Source organism: Antechinus flavipes, chromosome 5 (assembly GCF_016432865.1).
Source record: "Antechinus flavipes isolate AdamAnt ecotype Samford, QLD, Australia chromosome 5, AdamAnt_v2, whole genome shotgun sequence".
Classification (NCBI taxonomy): domain Eukaryota; kingdom Metazoa; phylum Chordata; class Mammalia; order Dasyuromorphia; family Dasyuridae; genus Antechinus; species Antechinus flavipes.
In genome coordinates, this window is record NC_067402.1 from 47,489,898 (window position 1) to 47,514,454 (window position 24,557).

At 38.4% G+C, this 24,557-nt stretch overlaps 1 protein-coding gene across 2 annotated transcripts; it reads right to left on the minus strand.

Moving 5' to 3' along the window:
• Window positions 1–4,343: 4,343 nt before the first annotated feature.
• On the minus strand, window positions 4,344–21,050 carry GTPBP10 (GTP binding protein 10). 2 transcript variants are annotated; one of them, XM_052000627.1, is made up of 10 exons: window positions 20,860–21,050; window positions 18,823–19,016; window positions 18,274–18,365; window positions 16,351–16,495; window positions 13,006–13,079; window positions 11,329–11,381; window positions 8,503–8,610; window positions 7,498–7,575; window positions 6,763–6,886; window positions 4,344–5,523 (listed from the first exon to the last, which is right to left on the minus strand). In XM_052000627.1, exons 1-10 carry the CDS (start codon window positions 20,890–20,892, stop codon window positions 5,267–5,269), a joined length of 1,158 nt encoding a protein of 385 aa, XP_051856587.1. In that variant the 5' UTR covers window positions 20,893–21,050; the 3' UTR covers window positions 4,344–5,266. The 2 variants fall into 2 exon arrangements, with proteins under 2 accessions (XP_051856587.1, XP_051856588.1); XM_052000628.1 differs by having other exon boundaries at window positions 20,475–21,048.
• Between the last annotated feature and the right edge of the window lie 3,507 nt (window positions 21,051–24,557).

Below are 24,557 nucleotides of genomic sequence, written 5' to 3' on the forward strand. Positions count from 1 at the left end.
TGATAGTTTTTCTAGTCATTGGAAAACTAGTGTTTGGCATAAAAGTTTTACTAATTACATAATATTCTAATACAAACTGTCAACTGGACCAGAACTGGTCTGTAACCTGTGGGTAGCTGGAGCTGAAAGAGAATATGCTAGAGATAGGAGAATCAAAACACAAAGAAAAGTTTAATTAATTTCAGAGGAAGGAAAATGACATTTGGAGAGAGAAGTCTTGGGCCTCCTCTCCCCCAAGATGAGTTTACAGCTGTTAAATCTAGGGCCAATTCCAATAGACAGGTGAGGGAAAGAGCCATCCACATCCAGGGAAAGAACTATGGAGACTGAATATAAATAAAAACATAATATTTTACCTTTTTTGTTGTTGTTGTTATTGTTTATTTGCTTATTTTTTTTTCTTTCTTGTATTCCCTCCCTCCCCTTTTGATCTGACTTTTCTCCCATAACATGACAAACGTGGAAATACGTTTTAGAAGAATTGTACATGTTTAACCTAAAAAAAAAAAGTCTGGAGCCAGTTACTTACATGAAATGAATTGGCCCACAACACAAATCACTCTTAGATCTTGAAATAGTTTTCATGGTTAGCATTTCTTGGGATAAAACCACAAATATTTAACACATGATTCATCATTAATATGTTGAAGCTAAAACACCTTATACATTTTCATAAGAGCCAAGATTTTTTCAAATGAAAATCTACTATTATAAGAGTATTATTATTATTAGTAGTAGTATAGTATTAATATCCATTTTAGAAATATATACCTCATTACATATTTAAAAGTTTACCAATATCACATGCTTTTAAAAGCTCAACTCCCGTGTAAAAGTATTCAAATTAAAATTATTTTGTCTAACATCATTTCTGTTTTACAGTGATCTCTCAAAATTTACAACAACAAATTTCAGGTGACACCAATTGCATTTCCAAATGAGCACATATAAACATCATTGATCAAGTTTCCCTACAACTCTCCAGCATTCTCTTTTCTTAATCTGCTCTGAGAGGAGAGGGGTTAACAAGGGACACAGGCTGTAGCCATCCCCACAACAGAGATGCATCCATGACTGCGAGGGAGTGGGCCATGCTGAGTGATGCGGCTTGTGGGGAAAAGTCCCTCAATTCTCTCTGGGGTGCTTTCCCTTTTTTTTTTTTTTTTTTTTTTTTTTTAGCAAAACCAAGCCCTAAGTTAGAAATCATAAATAATTGCGTGTGTGTGTGTGTGTGTGTGTGTGTGTGTGTGTGTGTGATTCCAGAAAAGAGTAGCTGCAGGCTCTTACTTTTAAATATTCCCTGAGAACCCAAATGCCCCTGAGCTGGTAGATATCACAAGGCAACCTTGTTATCAGCTAAAAGGTACAGTGGATGTAAGGGGGGGGGGGGGGGGGGAGGAGAGGAGAACGGGAAATGGTGGGGGGCTGAAGTCCAAAAGATCTGATTTCAAATTTGACTTCAGACACTAGCTGTGTGTCCCCGGATAAATCACTTAATTCCTCCGCCTCGGGTCCCTCAACTGTGAAATGGGCATAATAATAGCAGCTATTTCGCAAGGTTCTTTCGAGGATCAAATGAGATACGTGCAAAATCTTTTGCAAATCTCAGAGCTTAGTTAATCAAGGTTTACTTTATGGCCCTCATTGGGCGTTAGATCCCAAGTATTTAAATGACATGACCCAAGTAAGGGGGGTGTCAGGTACAGCCAGTGCTCTGACCCTCTAAGAGCTGCTTCCATCACGCGCACCTCTGTCTACAAAGGCAGCGTTAACGCCTTCGCCTGAAGAACCCTGGAGGTGTGACAGGCAATGCTAACGGTCTGAAAGCCAAGGGGTGGCCCCATTCCGCGCGGATTGAGGCCGGAACCCCTGCCCACGTTGGTTTTAGAGTTCCCTTTTGTCCTCTTTGTGACCCTTTTTGCCCGTACGTTACCTGGGAGATGCCGGTAACTATCACTCCATTCCAATCCGCTTTTCTTTCATTCTTCCCCATCCCCATTTTCTTCCTACTGTTAATTTTTTCCCAAAGACAATCTTGGAACATCTAGTTTGACCCATTCCTTTTACTGATGAGGAAACTGAGGCCCGAGGTTGGACTACTTGGCCCACATTCATTCCGGCAGCGCAAGGCGAGCTTTGATTCTAATCCTGGGTCCCCTCGTCAACCCCCCAGCGGCACCACGCGGCCGCTCCCCCGCCCCCGCCGGCCCTCGTCAGCTCTTCCCCTCCTGGTTGCGGACGTACAAAACGCGGCCAGCCCGGTCTCTTACCTCCCGCCGCCCGCCCCCGTCCTGACGTTGGAAACGGGGTCAGAGACAGAAGGAGAAGGCGGGTCCCTCCGAGCCACACGGCTAATGCAGCCTGCTGCCCTGCTGTGGTCAAAGGGCCCGAGCGGGCGGCGGGAGGAGCGGGCCACAAAGGGCGGCCTAAGGCCAGGGACAGCAGGGGAAGCGTGGCTGGGGGCCTTAAGGGAATTAAAGCCCGATACCTCACAAAATGAAGTGAAATACAAAAAGGTAACGTTTTATTTTAAAACCAAGTTAGGGGCGCAGTAGTTAGGGCATCAAACCTGAAATCAGGAGGACCAGAGTTCAAGTGTGACCTCAGACACTTAACGGTTCCTAGTTGTGTGACCCTGGGCAAGTCACAACCCCAATTGCCTCAGCAAAAAAACAAACACCCCCAAAACCAAAAAACCCCTAAGTCGGTGTGCGACCACAGGGATCGTTATATGGATCCAGTTTTCCAGATCCCCTTTGGAGTTTTCTTGGCAGAGATACTGGGTTTGCCATTGTTCGGGGGCACACTGGGAGTCGGACCAGGGGCGTTTGACTCCAGGCCTGGAGTTCTGTGGACTCCGGCGCCACCTAGCGGCTGTGGGGATTAACGGCTTCCACTTGAGTTGACCCCACTGATTTACTGGCTAGCGCAAGTCAAACCTCGACTTAAATCCTCGTCACGCATTGGCTGTGTGATCCTGGGCAAGTCCCTTAACCTCTATAGTCTTCTCATGCATAAAATGAGAGGACTGGATTCTGTGGCCTCCAAGGCCCCTTCCAACTTAAAATAAAACCTTACTATCCAATTGTTATCCGGAAATCTATACTCTTGATTTCCTAGTAGAATCTCAATATAATCAGCTCTTGGAGAAAAACTCTTCAAAAATCAAGTTCAAGTACAAAGTTGATTCCCAAGTTACTTTTTTAAAAAAAGTTTAACATGTTTAACCTTTATCAGATTGTTCCCTATCTTGGAAAGGTGGAGGAGAAAAATTTCGAATGCCAAGATTTTGCAAAGGTGAATGTTGAAAACTACCTTTGCACGTTTTTAGAAAAATAAAATTTTAAAATGAAAAAAGCTAAACAAAACTGCCTAATGGATGAGCATGACGAATCTCGTGTTCCACTTATTGATTGGGAAGGCGAATGATGTATTTTGTAAATATATTTAACATTGTCCATTAACTAACTTTTTTATTTTTATTTATATATTAAAATAATTTATTGGGGTTACATTTTAAGTTCCTAATTGTGTCCTTCTTTCATGCTGCACTAGAGAAAGCCACCATTTGTCACAGATTTATAAAAAGCCCTATGTGTGCTTCTAGCTATATTTCTTTTTTAGAAAGACATGTCTTTCTAAAGAGATGCTTTACAGTTGCTTACAATTATTCTTCATACAACATTGCTATTACGTAGACAGTGTTCTCATAGTTTGTTTCACAACATATTTCACAATTCACAATGCAAACTTTTTACTTCTTCAGGATCTTAGTTCCAATATGATTTATTTCTAACAGTATATTTATAAATACTAGCAGAAGTGGTTTCTAGAATCTTACTTCTACTCATATATGATTTCATATAAACTTATGATGTGGCTTTTTTAATTTGTATCCCCAGCACTTAACACAATGCTTTGTATATAATAAGTGCTAATAATTTTTTTTCTTTCCTTCATTCATAAAGTAGCCCTGAAGAATGTCAAAACAGAAGTAGAAATATGGAAAAGGTGACACTAAATAGTATGTCAGTGTTCTGAATCGACATATGCTATTGCAGATTAAGCCTAAATCAGTGTGAGGTCTAAATATTAAAACAAAAAACCCAAAAAACCAACACTCAGTATCTTTGCCAGGAAAACCTCAATTGATGTCAGAGTTGGACACCACTGAACCTACTCACAATCACCAAATATAAATAGGAACAAAACATTATCAGACAGCCTGAGCTAGGAAGAAACAGTCTTGCCTCTGAGACCTGATTTTAATTACCCTGAGATCATTTAAAGTCTCAATGCCTTAGACTAGTGCCACCCATTTGAAAAATTAGCATGATCATTAATTAGCATGACTTATATTTTATCTTTATTTTATTCAGCACTTCCTTATTACACTGTAACCTGACTCAGGTCCCAGCACTGGCCCAGTCAGATACCTCTCTAAGATCATGAGTTGTAGATCAGGCAGTATTGAGAGTTTTTTCTATAGTTGAGTTTCCTCTAGTAGTGAAATCCCAGGAAATGAGCTCTATTCTACTTAACCAAGAAAAAGTTTTAAGAAAATTCTCATCTACTTTCATCAATATTTTCTACTGTTACAAAAATTTAGCAAAGAGGATTTGAAAGATCCAATTTCAGATTTATAAAAGTTGTCAAAGAAATATAATATCAATACCCAATTATGGAATACACGTTGACTATATAACATGCCAAAACTGAATTTCTTAACCTAACTCCTTTGGCAATCTGATAAAGCCTTTATAGACTGGCCTTCTCAGAACAGTGTATTTACATGCATAACATACACAGAATAACAAAGGAAACAGGTAATATTGAAATATGATTAATAAAATATATTTTAAAGTAAGTCCATGGACCCCAGGTTAAGAATTGTTCTGATGACCTTAAATATTAAAAACAGAATGCTCTTTATAAAAAATATTTTAAATATGTTTTCACATCCAGAGACACACCAGTAGCGCATAGTGTCCAGTAGTGGCACTTAACATTTTCTGGCTGACCCTGTCTTTCACTGAATGTCTCATTCCTTGAATACCTTGGAAGGTAAAAACTTAATTTATTTCTTGTCATTGTGAACTGCTGACTTCTCCCCAGCCTCCCATAAAAGATAAGGTTCTTAAAGATGACATATAAAAAGATGTAGTTAGAAAGACACTTTCAATGCTTCCAGAAACACAATGTCAAAGAATCACCTACTGAGTAGAAAGGAATCTTTGAGGTCACTTGTAATACAATGGATAACATTTTAATGACCTTCAGTTATTTCCATTCTAGAAGATTCTGATGATGAATCAATATATGATAATTTTGAATTCCGCAAATTAAGTAACCTTTCTTTAGAAAACTTTTCATTTTCCTGATTGGACTGTTCATCCAGAGATAGTCTTAAACAGTTCTTTAATTCTTCAATTCCTTCTCCTGTGTGTGCAGAAATTGGAATAATATTTTGGAACTCTAAAGTTTTCCTTGGAATTTCATCTTTTTCAAAGAGATGTGAAAAACCTAAAATGAACAAAGAGTTTAATTATTTTGATTGTCCTATATAAATTATATCATTATTATCCTGATAGTGATTTATGAATATTCAATTACAAAACTAAACATTTAAAATTCTCTGAATGTATAAAAAGGACCTTTAAGTAGCTAGTTCCTACTTTCCTAATAATAATGGAAAGATTTCACATACACCATTTTAATTAAATGAAGCTTCATATATAATTTCTTTTCAAAAGAAATTGTAATCTGAGATTCTGGCTGTGGTGGTATTTGTGAGTGGTAAATTGGCCTTGCTGATACAAAAAAAAAAAAACACATTGTTGTAGGGTTGTGAATCCTAGAACATCACAACCCAAGATCTCTAATAAAGCAAAATGCAATGGAAAAGCACCAGGTGGGGCAATAAAATATTTTAAATATTAAGATATTTTAGTGAAAATTCACAAACAAGAACTGGCATGGATATCTAAGAAATGTAGGAGTGTGGGATGGGCACTTTAATAAGGGTGAACAAGTCCAGCCTCAGTGATACTCTGATAAAGGTAAACAGAAATAGAAAAACCTAGAAGAGGGGCTTCCAGCACATTAAGCATATTCTGCTACAGAAGATTTATGGGAAAACATGGAGAAGATCTGCATAGCAAAACAAAGTAGGTTATAGCTATAATGATCAAAAGAAAGACTCTGATCCACTGAAGGTTCCTCTTCTAGCAAAGATGACTTAAGAAGGGGGATTTTCTAAAGAAAGAAAGTCAGGTATTGTGTGCAAACTGGGAAGTATTTGGAATTAAAGAGTCTAAAAAATACTTCTCCCTACTACTTACTTACTCTCTGCATGGCTCAATCTTTCCTAATTTACCCAACAGGTACAGGATGTACCTGTCTTAGATCTATATAGTGGCGCTTCCCTGATCAAACTCTTACTCTCTGCCCTTATTCAAACTATAATTCAATGTGCTGTATCTTACTCCTTGGGAATTCTTATAAACTTGAGGTGCTCTCACAAACTTGGATGAATCAGCTATTTCTCAATGTCAGCTTTTCAGCCCCAAATTGACACTTTTCCCTAAATCACTTCGCTACAAATGTTTCATGTAGATAAATCTTAATCCCTAAGTAGACTAAATTATTTGAGAAGAGTGTTATTATATTTCTATTTTATATTTACTTATATTTTTATATTTGTTTCTTAAAGCATGTAGCTGACAATAAATGAAAGGTGAATAACAAATTGACTTAATTTACCTTTAGGATTCTGTAACTGGTTCACAAGTTCACTGAATTTATCTTTAGCATCTGGTAAATCCATTTTATTAACTGCAAGCAGTGCAGGTTTCATCATAAGGTCTTCTTTGTATAATTCCAGCTCCTTTACAATAATAAAGTGATAGATTACTTCTACAAAATATCCTTTCTAAATACTCTGATTTTTATGTTAATATATTCTTACTGACATGACTGACTGCAGAATTGTATCATAACCTGAAATCTATCAAATGAATATCAGTACGGCATGGTGAACAGAACGTGAGACTGGAGTTAGGAAAACTTTGAGTGACTTCATCTCCAGCAGTTTCCCCACATACATTTACTTTGGGGTTTATCATGATAGCACCCTACCCAGGTTATTTTATTTGATTCTGTAAAGAAAGTACTCTTATGAGCCTTATTTTAGATAAAAAGAAAGGGAGGCTCTAGGAGTTAAAGAACAAAAGTAATGGAGGATCTAGTTTTCCTGACTCCAGGTCCAGTGCTATTCATCCACTACTCCCAGGGGCCTCCATGTTATTTATCTTAATTAACCAAATTTTCAGTTTCAAAGAGTTATTTTCAACAGAAACATAACTATCCTGGGGCATTTAACTAACATGACTAACTTGTTAGTTACAACTAACATGTTCTAGTTCAAACACAATAAATTCTATTTTTAAAAATTTAAAAATACACCTTTTCAGAATTTAGAGAAGGTGGCAAACTTACTTTTGTGAGCAATATTATAGTTTCGAAGGCAGATCTGAACTTAGTTTTTGAAGAAAGCTGAAACCCAGAGACATCAACCTAAAAACAAGGAATGGAACAGTATTTAAAACTGTCAACATGCTGTCTGAAGAACTACAGTGTTTTGAAAAAGTTACTTTGTGGTGAGGTAAAGACAAAATATTCAAAATAACAGAATGTGTTGAAGATCTTTTTTTTTTTTTAAAGCTTTTAATTTAATTTAATTTAATTTTTTAATTTAATTTTATTAATAACTTTGTATTGACAGAATCCATGCCAGGGTAATTTTTTACATTATCCCTTGCACTCGCTTATGTTTCGCTTTTTCCCCTCCCTCCCTTCATCCCCCCCCCCCCCCAAGATGGCAAGCAGTCCTATACATGTTAAATATGTTGCAGTATATCCTAGATACAATACATATTTGCAGAACCGAACAGTTCTCCTGTTGCACAGGGAGAATTGGATTCAGAAGGTAAAAATAACTCGGGAAGAAAATCAAAAATGCAAATAGTTCACATTCGTTTCCCAGTGTTCCTTCTTTGAGTGTAGCTGTTTCTGTCCATCATTTATCCACTGAAACTCAGTTAGGTCTCTGTCGTAGAAATCTACTTCCATCAGAATACATGCTCATGTGTTGAAGATCTTAATATTTAAGTAATCCTCAAAGTAAAATCTGACTTATTAAAGTAAACATTGCCCCTTTAAAATTTCAACAGTTTAGCAAAATGAAAAGAAGTCATCTAGAATTGGTAAAGAAAGAGCTCTGGAGAATGACTGTCAACCTCCAACCCACTGCTTTCTAAATCTCAGGATGCAACTTCTATAAAGAGTAGTTTCATAATATTTAATATTTCTGAAAGACATGATCTGACCAAAGTTTGCTTGATCAGTTAAATTTAGGCCATCTACTCACAGGGGCATTTCCCATGGAAAGTGAGGTCCATGGGACCATGGAAAGCTGGACAACAACAATATTAATCTACTTACAACAAAAAGAAGCTGCTTGGTTCTTTCTACATGCTTGAGAAATTTATGTCCCATTCCTTTGTTCATATGTGCTCCTTCTATTAAACCTGGAAGATCAGCTACAGATACCTAATGAAAATTCAAATAATTTTCAAGAAAAAGAGGAAATGTTTAAAGATATTTAAAATCATGAATTTTTAAGAGCAGGAAAAATATGTATGAGGAAAAGTCAACAATCCTGACTTTCTAGGTACTTTTATGAATCATCAATTGATTTTTACATGCCTGTTTCAAGAAAGTCGATAATTTTATAGCAATCTGAGTTAATAAAGAACCACAATTTTTTGCTACAATCTGAAAACGAACATCTAATTCTATTTGCCAGGGTTTATTAATCTAAAAATGTCAGGCATAGGGTTTAAATATGCTATCAACATTTTCTTTTCTGAGCTAAATTATCACTTGATTTGTTATTACTTAGTGGGTACTACTTCTCACACTGCCCATATTACAAAAGGAGGATGACCAGTAATCAGTATGCCTCTAATATTTTCTAATTATATGGGATGATAACTCCTAGTTTTTCAAGTGCATACCTCAGCAGTGACAGAGAATGACAGATATAAATCTGGATGGGATCTCAAGAGGCCACTGGACTCAAATCCCCTCATTTTACAAATGAGAAATTGAATCCGAAAGGTGACAAATGGTGGAGATTTGAATACTTCTCAGGTCCTTAGACTCCAAATCCAGTACTTTCTCCATTATGCCACACTGCCCGCCACCCTCCTTCTTAGCTCCTTATAGCTGGGTAGAAATAAATACAAGGAGTGCAGCACATTAAATGTGGGAATATGCTTAGAAATTAGAATTGCACATATCTAACCTCTATTGGATTATTTGCTGTACTGGGGAAAGGAGAAGGGGAAGAAAGGAGAAAAAATTGAAATACAAGGTTTTGCAAGGGTATATGTTGAAAACGATCTTTGCATGTATTTTGAAAAATAAAAAGCTGCCATTAAAAATATATATATATAAGGAGATAAATTCGATGCACTCTTGCAGATTCTCTTTACTCTGGTATTATTAAAATTGTACAAAATAATTGTGTTGATGTATAGAATCTGTTTTAATTTCTTAAACTGTAGGTGTCTCAACCCCATATGGATTTTGTAAATGAATGTTGAGGTCACAAAACTGTGATTATCAATAAATGTTTGATTTGTATATCTATTATTTTATACACCCATATATATTTTATATACCCAGGGTCATACAAAAATTTCTCAGGTGAAAAGGGGTCACGAGTAGAAAATGTTTTAAGAAGCTCTGGTATATAGAACTGTTGTATCTAGATGTCTGTATGTGTGCATACACACATAAATACATCCTTGGATATCTTTAGATATCAAGATATTTGCTTGGACTCCCCCCTCAACCCATTAAAAACTTACTTTCTTACCCTAACCACACTGATTTCATAGGACAACACAACTCTGGGGAGAAAGCCAAACTCAGAGCCAAGTGCCAGGCCTGCGTTCAGTACATGTTTGCTTAGCATTGCAGGACAACAGACTTCACTTCTTGGTGACTCGAGGCAAGTCTCCAAGATCCTAAATTCTAGGAAAGACTTTGACTCAGTGCGAGTCAAAGTGAGTTTTCTTATCGGGAGTTCTCTATAACAATGAAATCAAAGGTTCAGTTCCCATCCCTAAAAGCTTTTTAATCTAACAATCAGAACTTTTCTCTTTCCTTCTCTTCTAGTTACTTTTATGATGTGACCTTTTTAATTAGGTCTTAATTCATTTGGAGCTTAATATAGCAAATTAGTGTATAGTTAGTTGAACCCTAATTACTATTTTCTAGTTTTCCTAGTAGTCCTTGTTGAACAATTTGTAATCTTGGGTTACAGAAAAACTGGCTTCCTAAGTTTGATAGCTTCTGGATCTTGCATGGCTTGTTTATTCTGCTGGCTAACTTTTCTGTTTTTTTTTTTTTTTTAAACTAATATTACATAGTTTTGATTACTACCATCTATCATATAATTTGATACCTTTCAATCCTACATTTTTATTCCCTTGAAAATTTTGACTTTTCTTCCACTAAATTAATTTTTTTTTGTCAAGTTCCATAAAATAATTCCTTGGGCTCCTTTTTTGTGGGAGGGGGAGAAAAGGGGAGGAGAAATCAAGGAGAGGAACCAGTTAGGAAAGAAGTCAGGCTCAGGTCAGTAACTAAATGCTTACACACATATAGATAAACACTTATGTGTATGTTACAATGTTACAGGGGAAAGAAAATGAGATTTACAATTAAGACAAATAAGACAATATAATATTTTACATATATGGATTTATCATATTCTAAATGGCACACTAATTCCATTGTTTACATAAAACTTATTTGTTCCTTTCTTTTCAAAATGATATTTGTTTTGATAAACTTTCATAAAGTTTTTATTTTATTAAAATTTTTGAAATTGTATTTTATTAAATCTTATTACACAGAAATCAGATAATCAACTGTATTATATTCTATCTTACTGTGGCATAAAAATAACCCTGGATTCTCAAAAAATATATACATTTTTTAAATTCTGGCAATTTTTTGCTAATCTGTAAAGGCTTCTTTTGTAAAATCAGGCTTCATGTCTGAAGGACCAGCCTAACAAAGTTTAAAGAGCAGGTTACCTCTAGGGATTTCCCCCCCCAATTATAGCAATACTCAAACATCATTTACCAAATTACAGATTTGTAGTTGTAAAGAAAATTCTTAAGCAACGAAGCTATCTGTAACGAAACATAGCATTTAGAAAATGTTTAATTATTTTTCTATATATAAACTCACCTGCTTGAAATCCTTATACATAATCTTTCCCAACTGAGGTTTTAATGTTGTAACTAAATGAGAAAAGGTACATTTAAATTAGTAATGAAAATTTTAGGCTGTAATTCTAGCAATTGTCCTTTCACTTGGCTGTTGTTTGTCCTTTATTCTCAAAGAGGACCATGACATCAGGGAGATTATACTATGACATGTTAAGTGAATTTTGGATTAAAGTGAGGGGTGGCTATGCAAACTCACAGAACCATAAGGGTTCAGTGGTAAGGTTCAGGACAACTGGAGATGGCTCTGAATACAATGGGAAGGAGACCTTGCCCTTTCTTCTTCTTTAAAAAAAAAAAAAAAAAAACCAAAAAATACTTATTTAAAAAAAGAAAAAACAAAATAGAAAAGAGTGACCAAAAAAGGCATAAAACATTGTCATGTGATGAACAGAACATAAGGGGCAATTCAAAATATGTATCAATAAATTTCCATTTCAAGAAAGCATATGTAATAATTGGAGACATTATACTCATGACTGATATCTTTGCTTCCTTGTGAGTGATTTTTTTTGTTCTCTGCTGTGTACTTTTTTCATTTTCATCTACTCCCCTTCCCCAACGTTACAGTTAAGCAGATATATTTATATATACATACATGTAATATTCATTCACAGCCACATACAGATATATACACATAATATACATATGTAAACATGCATCTAAAACTTAAAATGGCTGACATGTAATAAAGATTTCTCTTGATTGAATTGAATTTTTAAGTTTGACTTTGTCTGAGATCAATGATTACTGGCCTCCTTTTTTTTCTGATAAATTCTTCTATGCAGTCCTCTTCTTCTACTTGAATTCTACTCCTTCATTTGCTTTGCTATTACTTAACCTATTCCCACTCAAGGATCCCTCCCTTATCCCCTACCCCTTCCTCTTTATCCCATTCCCATTAATCTACACACACACTTTGTTCCATTCACTCTCTTTTCTTTGTAAAGATTTTGAAGAGCACCACACCCTTCATGAGAGGAGAGGAAGAGAGGAGTGTCCATAGGCCCCAATGTGCCTAGGTTTTCAGAACTACCAGCCCTCCTCTTCTCTCTGTCTCTGTGTTGGTTGTTTCTCTGCACTTCATTCTTATAAGGTAGGATGGAAGATATCAAATTATATGATAAACAGTAATTATCAAAACTCTGTAGTATAGTTAAAAAAAGGACCGGCCTTTCTACACTTTTTTAGGGAGAATGTAACATTTCCCCTTCAATCATTTCCTCTCTATTTTTTCTTTGGTTTTTCTACCAACTCCTGTAATAATTTCCTAACCAATAACTCTTTTCTGTGGCTATTCTTACATTCAATCATCTTCTTAGTTCTCTTTGTGGATTACTTCCCTAATCAAGTTATAAGGAGATTTGAGAAAAGCAAACTTGAACAGAAATGAATCTCTTATCTGACTTTATTCTTCTGCCCTTTAGCCAAGGCTAAGCTAATTTATTTTCTCAAAGGCTACATGATCAAAACCAATCATTGGTATTTTGTCAAATATAGAGAAGTTGCCTCAGAGAAATATCACCATAGCAACAATGGCAGTAATAAAGGTGAATAAGAATTCATTAAGCTCACAGACCTTTTGCTAATGTTTGATTTAAACTCATCATAGTACAAAACAAGAAGCCATATTACTTACATGCATAATTTGCAATCTCAGGTTTTGCATGGGAAATTTTACTTAATAAAGAAGATTTTCCAGCATTTGGAAATCTGAAATGAAAAAGTAAAATTACAAATTTAGTGAATATTAAAATCATTAGCACAATCTTAATTCTGAACTCTAATGACTTAAGCAATAAAGTTTTTTTCTTGAGCATTTTTCATGGACATCATATAGTATATAATAAAAATTTTAAAAATTATGAAACAGAAAAAATTAAAACAAACTTAAAGAGCACCAATTTTAGGAATTCACAAAACAAACAACCTGACTTTTTATTATTTTCCAATCCTATGTCTAATCATTTAGCTATAATGACCCAACCCTCAAAATTAGATCTAAGATCAGCACTCTAGAAGGGAAGGGACCAACTGCCTTCCTCCTCCCTCCAATATCAAAGAATGACAGCCCTATTCTCTTGTCAAATCCAATTGATCTAACTGTGCTTCTGATTCCACCCCATCCTTCCTTTTTAAATCTTCAATTTCTTTTTGCTAACAGGGTTCCTTACTTTACTGCTCTGAATACAATAAATCTTCCTTATCCCAGATTATAGATCTATTTTTAGATAGGGAGATCTCCCCTATTCTTGGGGAGAAAAACCAGGCCCTTCCTAGACCTTGTGACATGTTTGTACGATTGTCACTTCTGCTCCCATTCACTACTACACTTCTAGTCTCCATCTTTTGGCCTCCAATCTGCTGCAATCTGTCCCGTGTCCCACGTAACAACTGTCACAGCGAGCATTTATATAGAGCTTTACAAATGGTAACTCATTTAAGCTGTACCCCAGCCCTCTGATGTATTGTCATTATTCTTCTTGTTCTCATTATACAAATGAGGAAAGTGAGGCAAAAAGAGGTTAAGTGACTTGCCCAGAATCACGCAGCCAGGCCATGTCAGAGGTGGGGTCTGGATGCAGGTCTTCCCAACTGGGAGCTCAGCAGGTATTCTGGACTGAGCTGCCCGCTGCCAGGATTCCCAGACCTATGCCCTGAGCTTTCTCCTTTCCCACGGCCACAAGTGTCATCCCCCCAACCCCTGCCCACCTCTACAGGGATGCTAGGTTCTTCTCTGACTTCCCAGGCTCCTCCTTCATTCACACTTTTTCCTTTGCACTTGCCACCTCTGCCTGCCCCCCTAACACTCCAAGGGCCCCCGATGCAGAATTGGTCCTGGAAGAGTCCTGAGTCCTCTCATCCAAACCAAACTGGTTGCTGGCTCCGTGGCCATTGTTAGCCAAGTTCTAGTAACCCCAGAATGTCCATTCCATTTTGGGGGTAACTTGACTTGCTTTGGAAGTTTTCCCTGATCTGATCTATGTATCAGCTCCCTTCAGTTATGAGGCTCACATGAAAAAACATAAACAATACAACTTTAAAGCTAACTTTAGGTAGCTTTATGTCATCTCTTCATGTGACTACTATTATGTCAAGCCTCAATGTGCCTCTGAAATGTTCACCTGCTGCTTCTAGCTGTGCCTTTGGGCCCAAGGAGAAGAGATCTATCCAATGTTTTCCACACCACAATCAAACATTTTAAGTGACCTATTCTATCTCCCCCAATTCCAGACTTCTGGGTTAAACATCTCCATTCACTTCAGCCAATCCTCCTACAGCAGGGAATAGTGGTCTTTCCTATTTCCATCCCGGGGCTTCCCAAAACTCTTGGCTTCTCATCATCCTTTCTAACAGTCGCCCACCTCTCCCTCTCACTGCAGCCCCTGATGGCACGATCTGTCACAACTATCTATCTGATAACACCAGTGATTCATATAATGAGCCTGAGAACCCTGAATCCTCAAGATCTTCCTCAAATTTCCCCCATCTTGTGCTTATACTTGTAGCTTTTGGAGCCCAAGTGTAAAGACTTTACATTTCTGTTTAGGTCCAATTTCTTCTGCTTGGTCTAATGTCCCATCATGTCCAAATCTCCTAGGGTACTTCCCTGGAGACCTCTTTCTGCCTTTGCAGCTTTGGCCAGTCCAACAGGGCACTAGTGCTTAGCTCACATTTCTCCACAAGACTTTGTTAAATATTTTGCTAAAAACCAAAGACATATCCTCAATCTACTAGCTTAACAAATCGGTTTAAAAAAAAAAAAAAAAAAGGTAAATGAGGTTTGATAATACACATTATTAGTAAAATATTTAAAAAAAAAAATTTTTTTGTGATTCAATTTCCTTTCCTAGATACTCACTACCCACCCCTGTAAGAATACTTGTAGAATAAAATACAAATCCCTCAAGTAGACATAAAACATTCTACAATTTGGATCTAATATACGCTAACTTTATTCAATATTAATTCCTTTTCAAGCAATTTATCTTCTGTACAAACTAAGTTATCCGCTGTTCTCTGATTCTATCCAATACTTTTCCACTTTTGTTCTTTTACATAGTATATCCCTAACATCCGAAAGGGACTTCTTCCTTGCCTCTGACTGCTGAAACCGCCTCTATTCCTTTAAGGGCCGCCTCCACATTTGCCTTGATGCCTTCCCAGTTACATTCCTCCCAATACTCAGTGCTCAGTGTTCTTAAACACCTTTGCATGTCTGCTTACCTTCCTCATACATACTTTATCTATACAGTATTTTTGTATGAGGGAGACAAATCTCTCTCAAGCAAATTGCAAATGTGTGCAGTCTCCCCACATGGCACAGCACACTGAGCTCTAAAAGTCAGGAAGACCTGAATTTAAATCTGGCCTCAGACACTTCCTAACTGTGATTCTGGGCAAGTCACTTCACCCTGTTTGAGTTTCCTCACCTATAAAATGACCTGGAGAAGGATGTGGCCAACCTGTCCAGAGTCCTCACCACCACCACCCCAGATGGAGTCACAAAGAGTGAGACACGACTGAAAGAACTCCACACAAGGTGGGTGTGATAATGCCCCCTGCCTTACAGGCTTCTTAGAAGATGAAATGAGATGATAAATGCAAAATGCTAGATGTTCAGCACAGGCCCTCTGCTTAATAAGCATGTTTCCCTCATGTTCTTTTCCTTCACTCCTTTGTTGATGATGGCAGACTGCTGATTATGTTTCCTTCCTGACTCTAGACTTGTCAAAACCTCAAAAGAATCCACTCTTTGTAGCTCCTGTGCCTATGAGGATTCACCCCTGTTTACCTAAACCAGGACCATACAACTGATACCCTTCCAATTCCAGATGCTATTTTTTTCTGATAAAAAAACATGCCTTGTAAGACTGATCTTTGCCTTGCACAACTATTTAATACAATTTTATCTAAAAATGCCCATTTTTTATTGCAACAATTTCCCCTCAGATTCATATCTTAAAAGGTAAGTATTACTCACCCTACAAGGCCTATGTCAGCTATAAGCTTTAGGTCAAGGTGAATTATTCTTTTTTGACCCTTGGATGGCAAGAAATTTGAAAGCAAACTACCCCCAAGTCCTCCTTGTGCTATTAAAATTCTATCATCCTCTTTATTGAGTTCTCCTAAAAGGAAAAAAAAAAAAAAAAGAGTTTAGTCAGAATCAATATGATTTACTAGTGATATGACACCTTTTTCATAGATCTCCAACTATATATCTAAATCCCTCCTTATTGAGAAAGCAAGTAATTTGTGCAAAAGAAAACAGACAAAAATTTAAAAAGCAAAAAAGTATGCTTTGATCTGAATTCAGACTTTTTTCTTTGATTAGCAGCATTTTTCATCATAAGCTTTCTGAAGAAAGTTGCTATCTGCATCTAAAGAAAATCCTGAAAAATGGAAGCATGTATAGAATAATTTTACAAAGATAGACTTATTTGTGTCTAATGGTAGCCCTCTCTAGAGTGAAGGAAAGAAAAAAAAAAAGAATTTATACAATTTATTGTAAATTTGAAAGGAATGGCAAGTTATACATATACAATTTGAGATTATTTGGCTACTGTTGTACATGGAAAAGCCCAAGTCAGAATTATGTTTGTTACTCTAGGTGACCCCAAGTAGATTTTTCTTCCAGAGGGGCAATATAAAGTAGAGCTTTCAGGAAGCAACTGCATTAGGGTAGTATCCACTGGCAAATGGTTTCTTGGGAAAGACTGATAAAGACATATAATATTGAACCACAGGAGGTCCTTTGAATAGAGGGGCAGAGATGAGTCCCTATCTGGAGAGGTCAAAGATGATGTCCAGTGAATAGGCAAAAGAATCAAGGATCTGCAAAAGCAAGTTATCCAATGAGCAGAATGAAAGTTATTACAAGGAACTGTTTGTTTCCAAATGGAAATCATGACTAGAGGTGAGAATGGTGGGGTATGTATCCATTTTAAGTTGATTCTTTAGCTAAGGAATTCAATATCTGACTTGTACCTATGGTTGGCTGGTCAGTTGTCCTTCACTCTTGAAAAAAGGACCAAACTGAAACCACTATATTAGAGTCATATTGCAATGTGTCCACCTGTGGCTGATCAGACAAATATGGACTCAGGATATTCTAGCACAGATTGGGCACAAATAATCTGGGAATATTGGGGGGGGGGGAGGAACATTCTCTAAATTTGTGCATCTTGTGTTTGAGTGACTTCAATCCCGCTTTACTCAAATAGCAGAGTATCTTTTTTGATGTAGGTACACTATGCTGGGTGGTCCTGTGCCAGTGTATCTGAGTCACAAGATCAATTCCAAAGTCTTCAGAGATACCTTCAGAGTGTCCTTGTATAGCCCTTTACCACAACCATGTCAGGAAACTGAATACAACAATGAGGTTAGCACAACAGCTCTGCAGACTTTCAGTTGGTTAGTCAGTCAGTCCAACAGGCCTCCTCTCCCACACTTTCTTTCGGAGCTAATTCTGGCAATATGTACCTTAGCACCCTTGTGGACATCCCTAGAAAGCATACTGCCAAAGTAAGTGATTTTATCCTTAGCACTCAGAACTTCTGTATTTTCTATAACTGATGGTTCTACATGTGGATAGTTTGTTGCTAGATGGTGTTTTATTGGTGCTGTTAGGCCCAATTCAGCACAAGCAGCAGAGAATTGATCATTACTTTGCTGCATCTAAGTTTCAGAGGTTGCATTAGTAGTTAAATATATTTCCCATTCCTACATGCAAATAAAATCAAGAAATAAAAATCATTCCTTGAAGGTACATTTAAGCAAAGTTTTAGATTCTTTATCTCCTAAGGATGAGGCAGAAATTATAAGTAAAAAAAGGGCAATAAACAATCATTTTTCAAAATGTTCATATTTCTTAAGTATTTACAAAAAAATAAACTAGGATATTCACCTATAATTTGGCCTCTCTCATCAGTTATTGTAATACCAACAGGCACAGATATTTCATAGTCCAGGCCTTTCTCTCCCTTTAATGCACTGATCCTGAAATGCAAAAATAAAATTGTAAATGCCCACAATTTTTAAAAAATGATAGCAAATCAAATAAACTAAACTGGCAATAAATTCAAGTGGTGTTCTGATTTACAAATAAGACTTGTTAGAAGATTTTTCTCTACTCTCAAGGGGAAGGCAATATGGAAAATAAGAGGAAATTAGGGACCCCAGAAGACAAGAAGGGTCTATATGGAGGGAGAAAAGTCATAGAGGGAAAGGTAAAGTTAAGGGGTATAGTTGGGTACACATTTCTAACACTACAATTTTGTTAGGATAAGTTCCAGAGTTAGATAAACAGAAAGTATGCACAAGAATATTTATTATATAGTTGCAATTCCTTTGTGGAGGGGAGGGGGGAGGGTGTGGTACCGGAGAACTAGGTTCATTTTTGTTAAAAGTATAGCTGTACAATGTCATGAGTCTAAATCATGCAATAAGCACTTACCGACTGTTTGCTCCATCTCCTGCCACAAACCGTTTCTGTGGATGCTTATCCTTAATTTTTTTTAAGCTCATTCTTTTTGTGGCTACAACCCAGACATCACCACCTTTGCCTCCCTCTCCACCTAATCGAGGAAAACCCATGCCACCTGCTCCTCCTTTTGCAAAGAGTCTTAGATTGTCCATGAAGTTTCCGTACTGGGGGAAAAAAAGGGGGGGGGAGGGTTATTAGATACAAAAGGTTTTGCTCCTTAGGATACACAGCTTTAGTATTAAACACGTTTACAAAAAGAACAGTCTAGTGGACCCCAGGGCCAGGTTAATCTCTGCTGATCACTAAGCTAAGGGTGATCTTGGCTCCAGTATTGATCTCCTAAGAGTTTAGGTTTTCTTATCTTTAAAACAAGATGGTTTGGTTCTGAGGGGAAGGGATAAATATTTCTTCTTCCTTTTTTTAAATTTCAAAGATAAAGCTCTCTTTCTTCTTTTTAAAGTTTCTACCCCACCTAATTATTACCCAAATCTAAATTGAAAAGTTAGTCTGGCTTGCTGTACATCCATCTTGTAGGATAGACTTCCTCAGACCAAAATAATGTATCAGGGATGGAGTTTTCTTTCTAAAAGTTTACAATATATTTTTTTCATCTGATGTTATATTACAATGTACAGTTAACAAAAAATTCTATTTAATGGACCACCATTACATTTTTACTTCTTACATTTAGAGAGGAAATGAAAAAAAAAACAATCTCTCTCCTGGCTTGACTTTTGACTCCAAACCCCAGGGTCGTCCTCAAATGTATCTTTACTTGGACGTCCCACTCACCCCCCCCCCAATTTTTCACTAATACTTTGATGGAATTGTGAGCTCATTAACGTGGATACTCTCTCCAAAGGTCTTACCCACCCATGTTTTTAAACAGGAATCCACGCAATACCTTGGGTGCTTTCCTCTATGCCTTCAACTTTACAAAGATTCAACATTTATCAGTAGTCCCTCCATCTCCTTTTCTAATCACATTTCTCTCCAACTGCAAGCAACAGATCCATCTTTTAAACGTCGATATTCTTTCACTGTTGTTATACTGCCCTGGGTTATGGACTGGCAGTTTCCTACTAAGTTGACAGTCAAGCAAAGGGCAGTGGGCAGAGGTTAGCAGTCATTACCGATTAAGAATCGAGAATTATTTATGATGAGGAAAGTCCCACCGGTGGCCACTTAACATTTGTCCCCAAGGCAGACACACAGCTCTATTGGTGTAAGAGCAAAGTTAAGAGAATTAACCCCTCCCCCGCCAGCTGAGTGGATTCCTATAGCGGGGGCTTTACGGGAGGACTCAGAAAAGAACTTCGCAGGATGAAGAAGCCTGAACACTTCGGGGGAGGACCATGCAGGATGACCAATCATCAAAGTTCAGAAAAACGGCTGTAAAAGGCGCCCTTGACTGTCCTAGAAAACCCAACTCGTGACTTTTGATAGCCACGATTCAAAGTGAGCCCACAGAGGTCGGAGAGGAAAGAAGTCTGTGCGAGGAGCGCCCCCCGGGCCCGCAGCCGGCCTCGACCCCATCTCCCCCTCCTTCCCCACCTACTCCCCGTGCTGGGCTGAGATTTTCCCCCCTCTCCCCCCGACTTAAGATTGGTTACAGACCGCACCGCTTTCCGAGGAACCTTCCTGAGGACTCGGAAGTTCTTTTATTGTACAGATGAGGGCAACGGGGACCCCGGCTCGGGGGCAGAATCAGCGCCGCGGCCGACACCGGGCCTACCCGCTCGGCGGGCAAGCGCGCCCACATTGGGCGGCAGGAGCCAAAGCTCGTCCTCCTTACGGGACGGGCCCCGCCGCCGGGGGAGCAGCGCCTCCTGAGAGAGCCACCCCGAGTGCGGGGGGAGGGGCACCTTGCGGCGAAGCCAGAACCTCCGACCCGGCCGAGTCTGGGGGAAAGAGTCTGGCTAGAGCCGGGGCAGGCAGGAAAAGGGCGGGGGACACCAAAGAGGGAGCAGTCGGAGAGACAGGAGGAAGGGGACGAGGGACACGCACCCGCCTCAGGAGCGAGCAGCTGCAGTGCACCATGGCTTCGGTCGAGATTCGGGGCCGGCCCCGAGCCAGGGAAGTGCGTCCGAGCCCGGTGAGCAGGTTAGGCCGGGCCGCGAGCCCCTCACGCCGCCCAGCCTTCGGACGGCCCCGGCAGCCCCAGAGCCCGGTCTCGGCGCAGGTGCGTGCGTAACTTCAGGGCGCAGGCGCAGTGGAGGCTCGGTAGTTCGCCACGCCTTTCTCGGCCGCGGGGTTGAGAAGCATCCTGCGGTTGTGGATTAAGTGTGGGAGGGGCTCTAGCTTTCCGAGGAGGAAACTGAGGCCTCCAGCGGTGCCGTTTTTACCTTCTTGCCCACCAGCTGCACCTCGTGAATGCGTCCAGTTTGCCTCCCCCACCTTCCCCTCCTCCCATTCCTGGTACATATTTGCGTTTATTCGCTTCAGGCAACCACAAAGCAAGCTTAAAAGGCGATTTAAACTTTTGATATATCTTATTAAAATTCTACACAATCACTAGTTGATTTCCGAATTTTGTAACTGAAGCTGTCCTGCACATGCAAATTATCCAAATGTGCAAACCAAATGCTGCAGAAATGTATAGTTAAACTTTAAAAAGGTAATTTTTGGGCTAAGTTTGTAACTTAAATTTTAAATATTAAAAGTGTAAAAAACTTTACTAAATCTTTCGGGACACCCTGTATTTTCCTCTCCAATGTAAGCTTCTTGAAGTTGTTCCTTGAGATGTTATCTATAGTAATAAAACAAGAGCTTAATAAATGCTTTTTGATTAATTGTTAGTGATTTTTCTTATTTTAATGATAAAGACACTGGGCCTCAGAAACAGAGACACTTAGGTGGGGCATGTAGCTGAGACATAATAAGTACGGTGTGCTGAATTCTATTATACCAAACTCTTTCTCAGATGCCCTCTCTTGACTGAGGACATATTAAAAATTTTATTTGTATTTTTGTAACCCAAATCATGTTAATATTTCACGTGATCCAATGTTTCAAGGAAGAGTAATTGTGTTTTCTCCCTCCACTAAGTACTTCATAACCCCTCATGTTTGTTAAAATGAACTGAAAGGAAGGGAATCGGTGGTCAGAGTGCTAGGTGGTGTAGCAGGATTGAAGGAATTGTAGATGGAAAGGCATTGCATTGGGTCTGTGAAAAAGAATAGGACTGGGAAGTGAGGAGGTGGGAAAACTGAGAGGTCAATGTGTTTGTGCATGAACTTGGTCATCTTCAAGGATGCAGGCAAGGGTTGGGGGTAAGAATAGGTTCTTTGGAAGTAGAGGAAGACAAGGGGCAGAGTCAAAACAGGAAAAGTCTGCTTTTTGCCTAGCATGCTCAGCATCCTTCCACAAGCGCCTAAGAAATTCTCCAGATAGAATTCTGATAAACAAAGCCAAGACAAAGTCCAGCCCAGCACAGAAAGCCAGAGAGGTGACAGTGCAAAGGCTCATCAGGAACTTGCCCCCTGTAGCAGGAATTCCAGCCCCTAGAGAAAAGGGGCTGAGACAAAGCAGGGTAAAAAGAAATCCCAGGATATCCTGAATTAGAGCTAGTGTGGGAAACAGGTGCTATCTGGCAGCTCTGCTGCCCGTTACCGCATTCCAGGTCACAGATCCAAGGGGGAGAGCTGTGAATAAGCACAGACTAAGTTCCCCAAACCTAACGGTGGCTCTGAGCCCAGGAGAGAGTGGCAACCCAATTCTAGCCTTTAGCCAAGCTCATAAGCCTACTGTGGAATAATGAGGACTCGGTAACTAGACTGTAGCAGAGCCAGCAATTCACGGGCTCTCACATCTGGATCAGGGACTTGCAAGGCTCAGACCAAGAAGGCAAAGATGATCACATGGCTTTGGAAGCACTAATGCTTACAAACTCCAAAACGGAGTAGTAAAAGCTCCAGGGAGATGTAAAAGGACAAAGGCTCTGGCCAGAAGTCCCTCAGCAGTGATCAGAGCCTGTCATTAGTACAAATTCAAGAAATAGGCTGTAAGAATGAGCCCCTCCCCCCAAAAAAAGGACCTGGCCACAAAGAGCTACTGGTAAGAGAACTCTCCCCCCCACAGAGAGAAGAGAATGACTTGAAAATCTCTACAAGCAGTCTTCAGTATTGATTGTACACTAGCCCAACAAGAATTCCTTTAAGAATTGTGATTTTTTTCAAAGCAAACTTATTTTTTTTTAACTATGTAAGAGTGACAGAGGAAAGAAATGAGAAATAAGAACTATCCAAAAAATGAAAAGAGAATTAAGGGCTTGGGAGTAAAAAGTACAAAACCTTACTGAAGAAAATAACTCCCTGAAAACCAGAATTGGCCAAATAAATGCTAATGATTTCACTGATATATCAAGAAATCAAAAGACTGGATAGAATGAAATGTCAACTATCTCAGGAAAAAAAAAAAAAACTACCTGGAAAATAGGTCCAGTGAGAGATAGCGTTATCAATGGGTTACTTCAAAATCATGATTCAAAAAAAGAGCCTAAATCATCTTATTTCAAAAAGTTATAAAAGAAAATTGCCCAAATCTTGCAGGACCTGAGGGCAAAACAGAAATGTAAAAGAAATTATCAATTATGTCCTCAAGCCTCAAAATGAATGCCCATAAATATTATAGCAAAATCCAGAGTTCCCAAGTTAAGGAGAAAATATTCTAAGCAACCAGGAAGAAAGAATTAAGTACTGCAAGCCACAATCAGAATCATAGAAGGCTTAGCAGCTAAAGGGCTAGAAAGCTTTGAGAAGAAACCAGTAATAACCTACGAAGAAAAACTAAGTAAAATCCTACACAGGGAAAATAGATCCAGAATGAAATAAGGGACATTCAATCAAATATTCCTGATAAAAAGTCCAGAGCTAAAGAGAAAATCTGACATTCAAACATAGGATTCAAATGAAGCATAAAACGTAAGTGAGAAGTCATAAGGGCCTAAATAAGGTTAAACTATTTCCATTTTTTTAATAGAGAGACTACCCTTCAGGACTATCATCACCAGAGGTTTTAGAAACAATCTTATTACAGAGGGCTTTAGATGTGATTTTATTTTTTTAGATAATCTCCAAAGAATGGAAGGGTGGGGGAAGAGGGATGCCACTTGAGAGGGCGGCAGCATAATGGGGAAAATTATTTCACCTAAATGGGGTATACAAGGTCGTACAACAGAAGGAGCTGTCAGAGTTGGGGGAGACAATTGAAACCTGCTTTCACCTGAAGTCATTGAAGGAATGCCCACATGCAAAGGATTAGGCATACAAATGAATCTTACCCAATAAGTAAGTAGGAGTGAAAAAGATTAAGAGAAAAGCAGGGGTGAAGATGGAAATAAGAAGGTATCTAGATTAATGGTGGCCAGGGTAAGAAGCAGAACATACTTTTTAACAAGGGGACAAAAAAAAAGGATAAATTAAAAGAAGAGAATAGAGGGAAATATATATCTAGCAAACATAATTAAGGGATAAGGAAGGGACTAAGAGAAGCAAAAGTAAACTAAATTGAGAGATAAACAGAGGAACTATATTTTGCTAAAAAAAAAAAAAAAAAAAAAGGTATCACAATGAATTAATGTCCATCTGAACTTAGTTGCACCAAATATTATAGCATCTAGATTCTTAAAGGAAAAGCTTAAATACTTCAAGAGGAAACAGTAAAACTGTTAAGGGTGGAGAACCTTAATTGTCAAGGAGAAAGAA

Bases quoted from the DNA above. Each gene is read 5' to 3' on its own strand.
- GTPBP10 (XM_052000627.1), bottom strand. From the start codon at position 20,892: ATGGTGCACTGCAGCTGCTCGCTCCTGAGGCGG. The intron at 16,496-18,273 runs GTGAATATCCTA...TTTTCCTTTTAG, and splicing joins TGAGAGAGGCCAAATTATAG to GAGAACTCAATAAAGAGGAT. The intron at 5,524-6,762 runs GTAAATTAAGTC...TGTTCATTTTAG, and splicing joins CCAGTTACAGAATCCTAAAG to GTTTTTCACATCTCTTTGAA.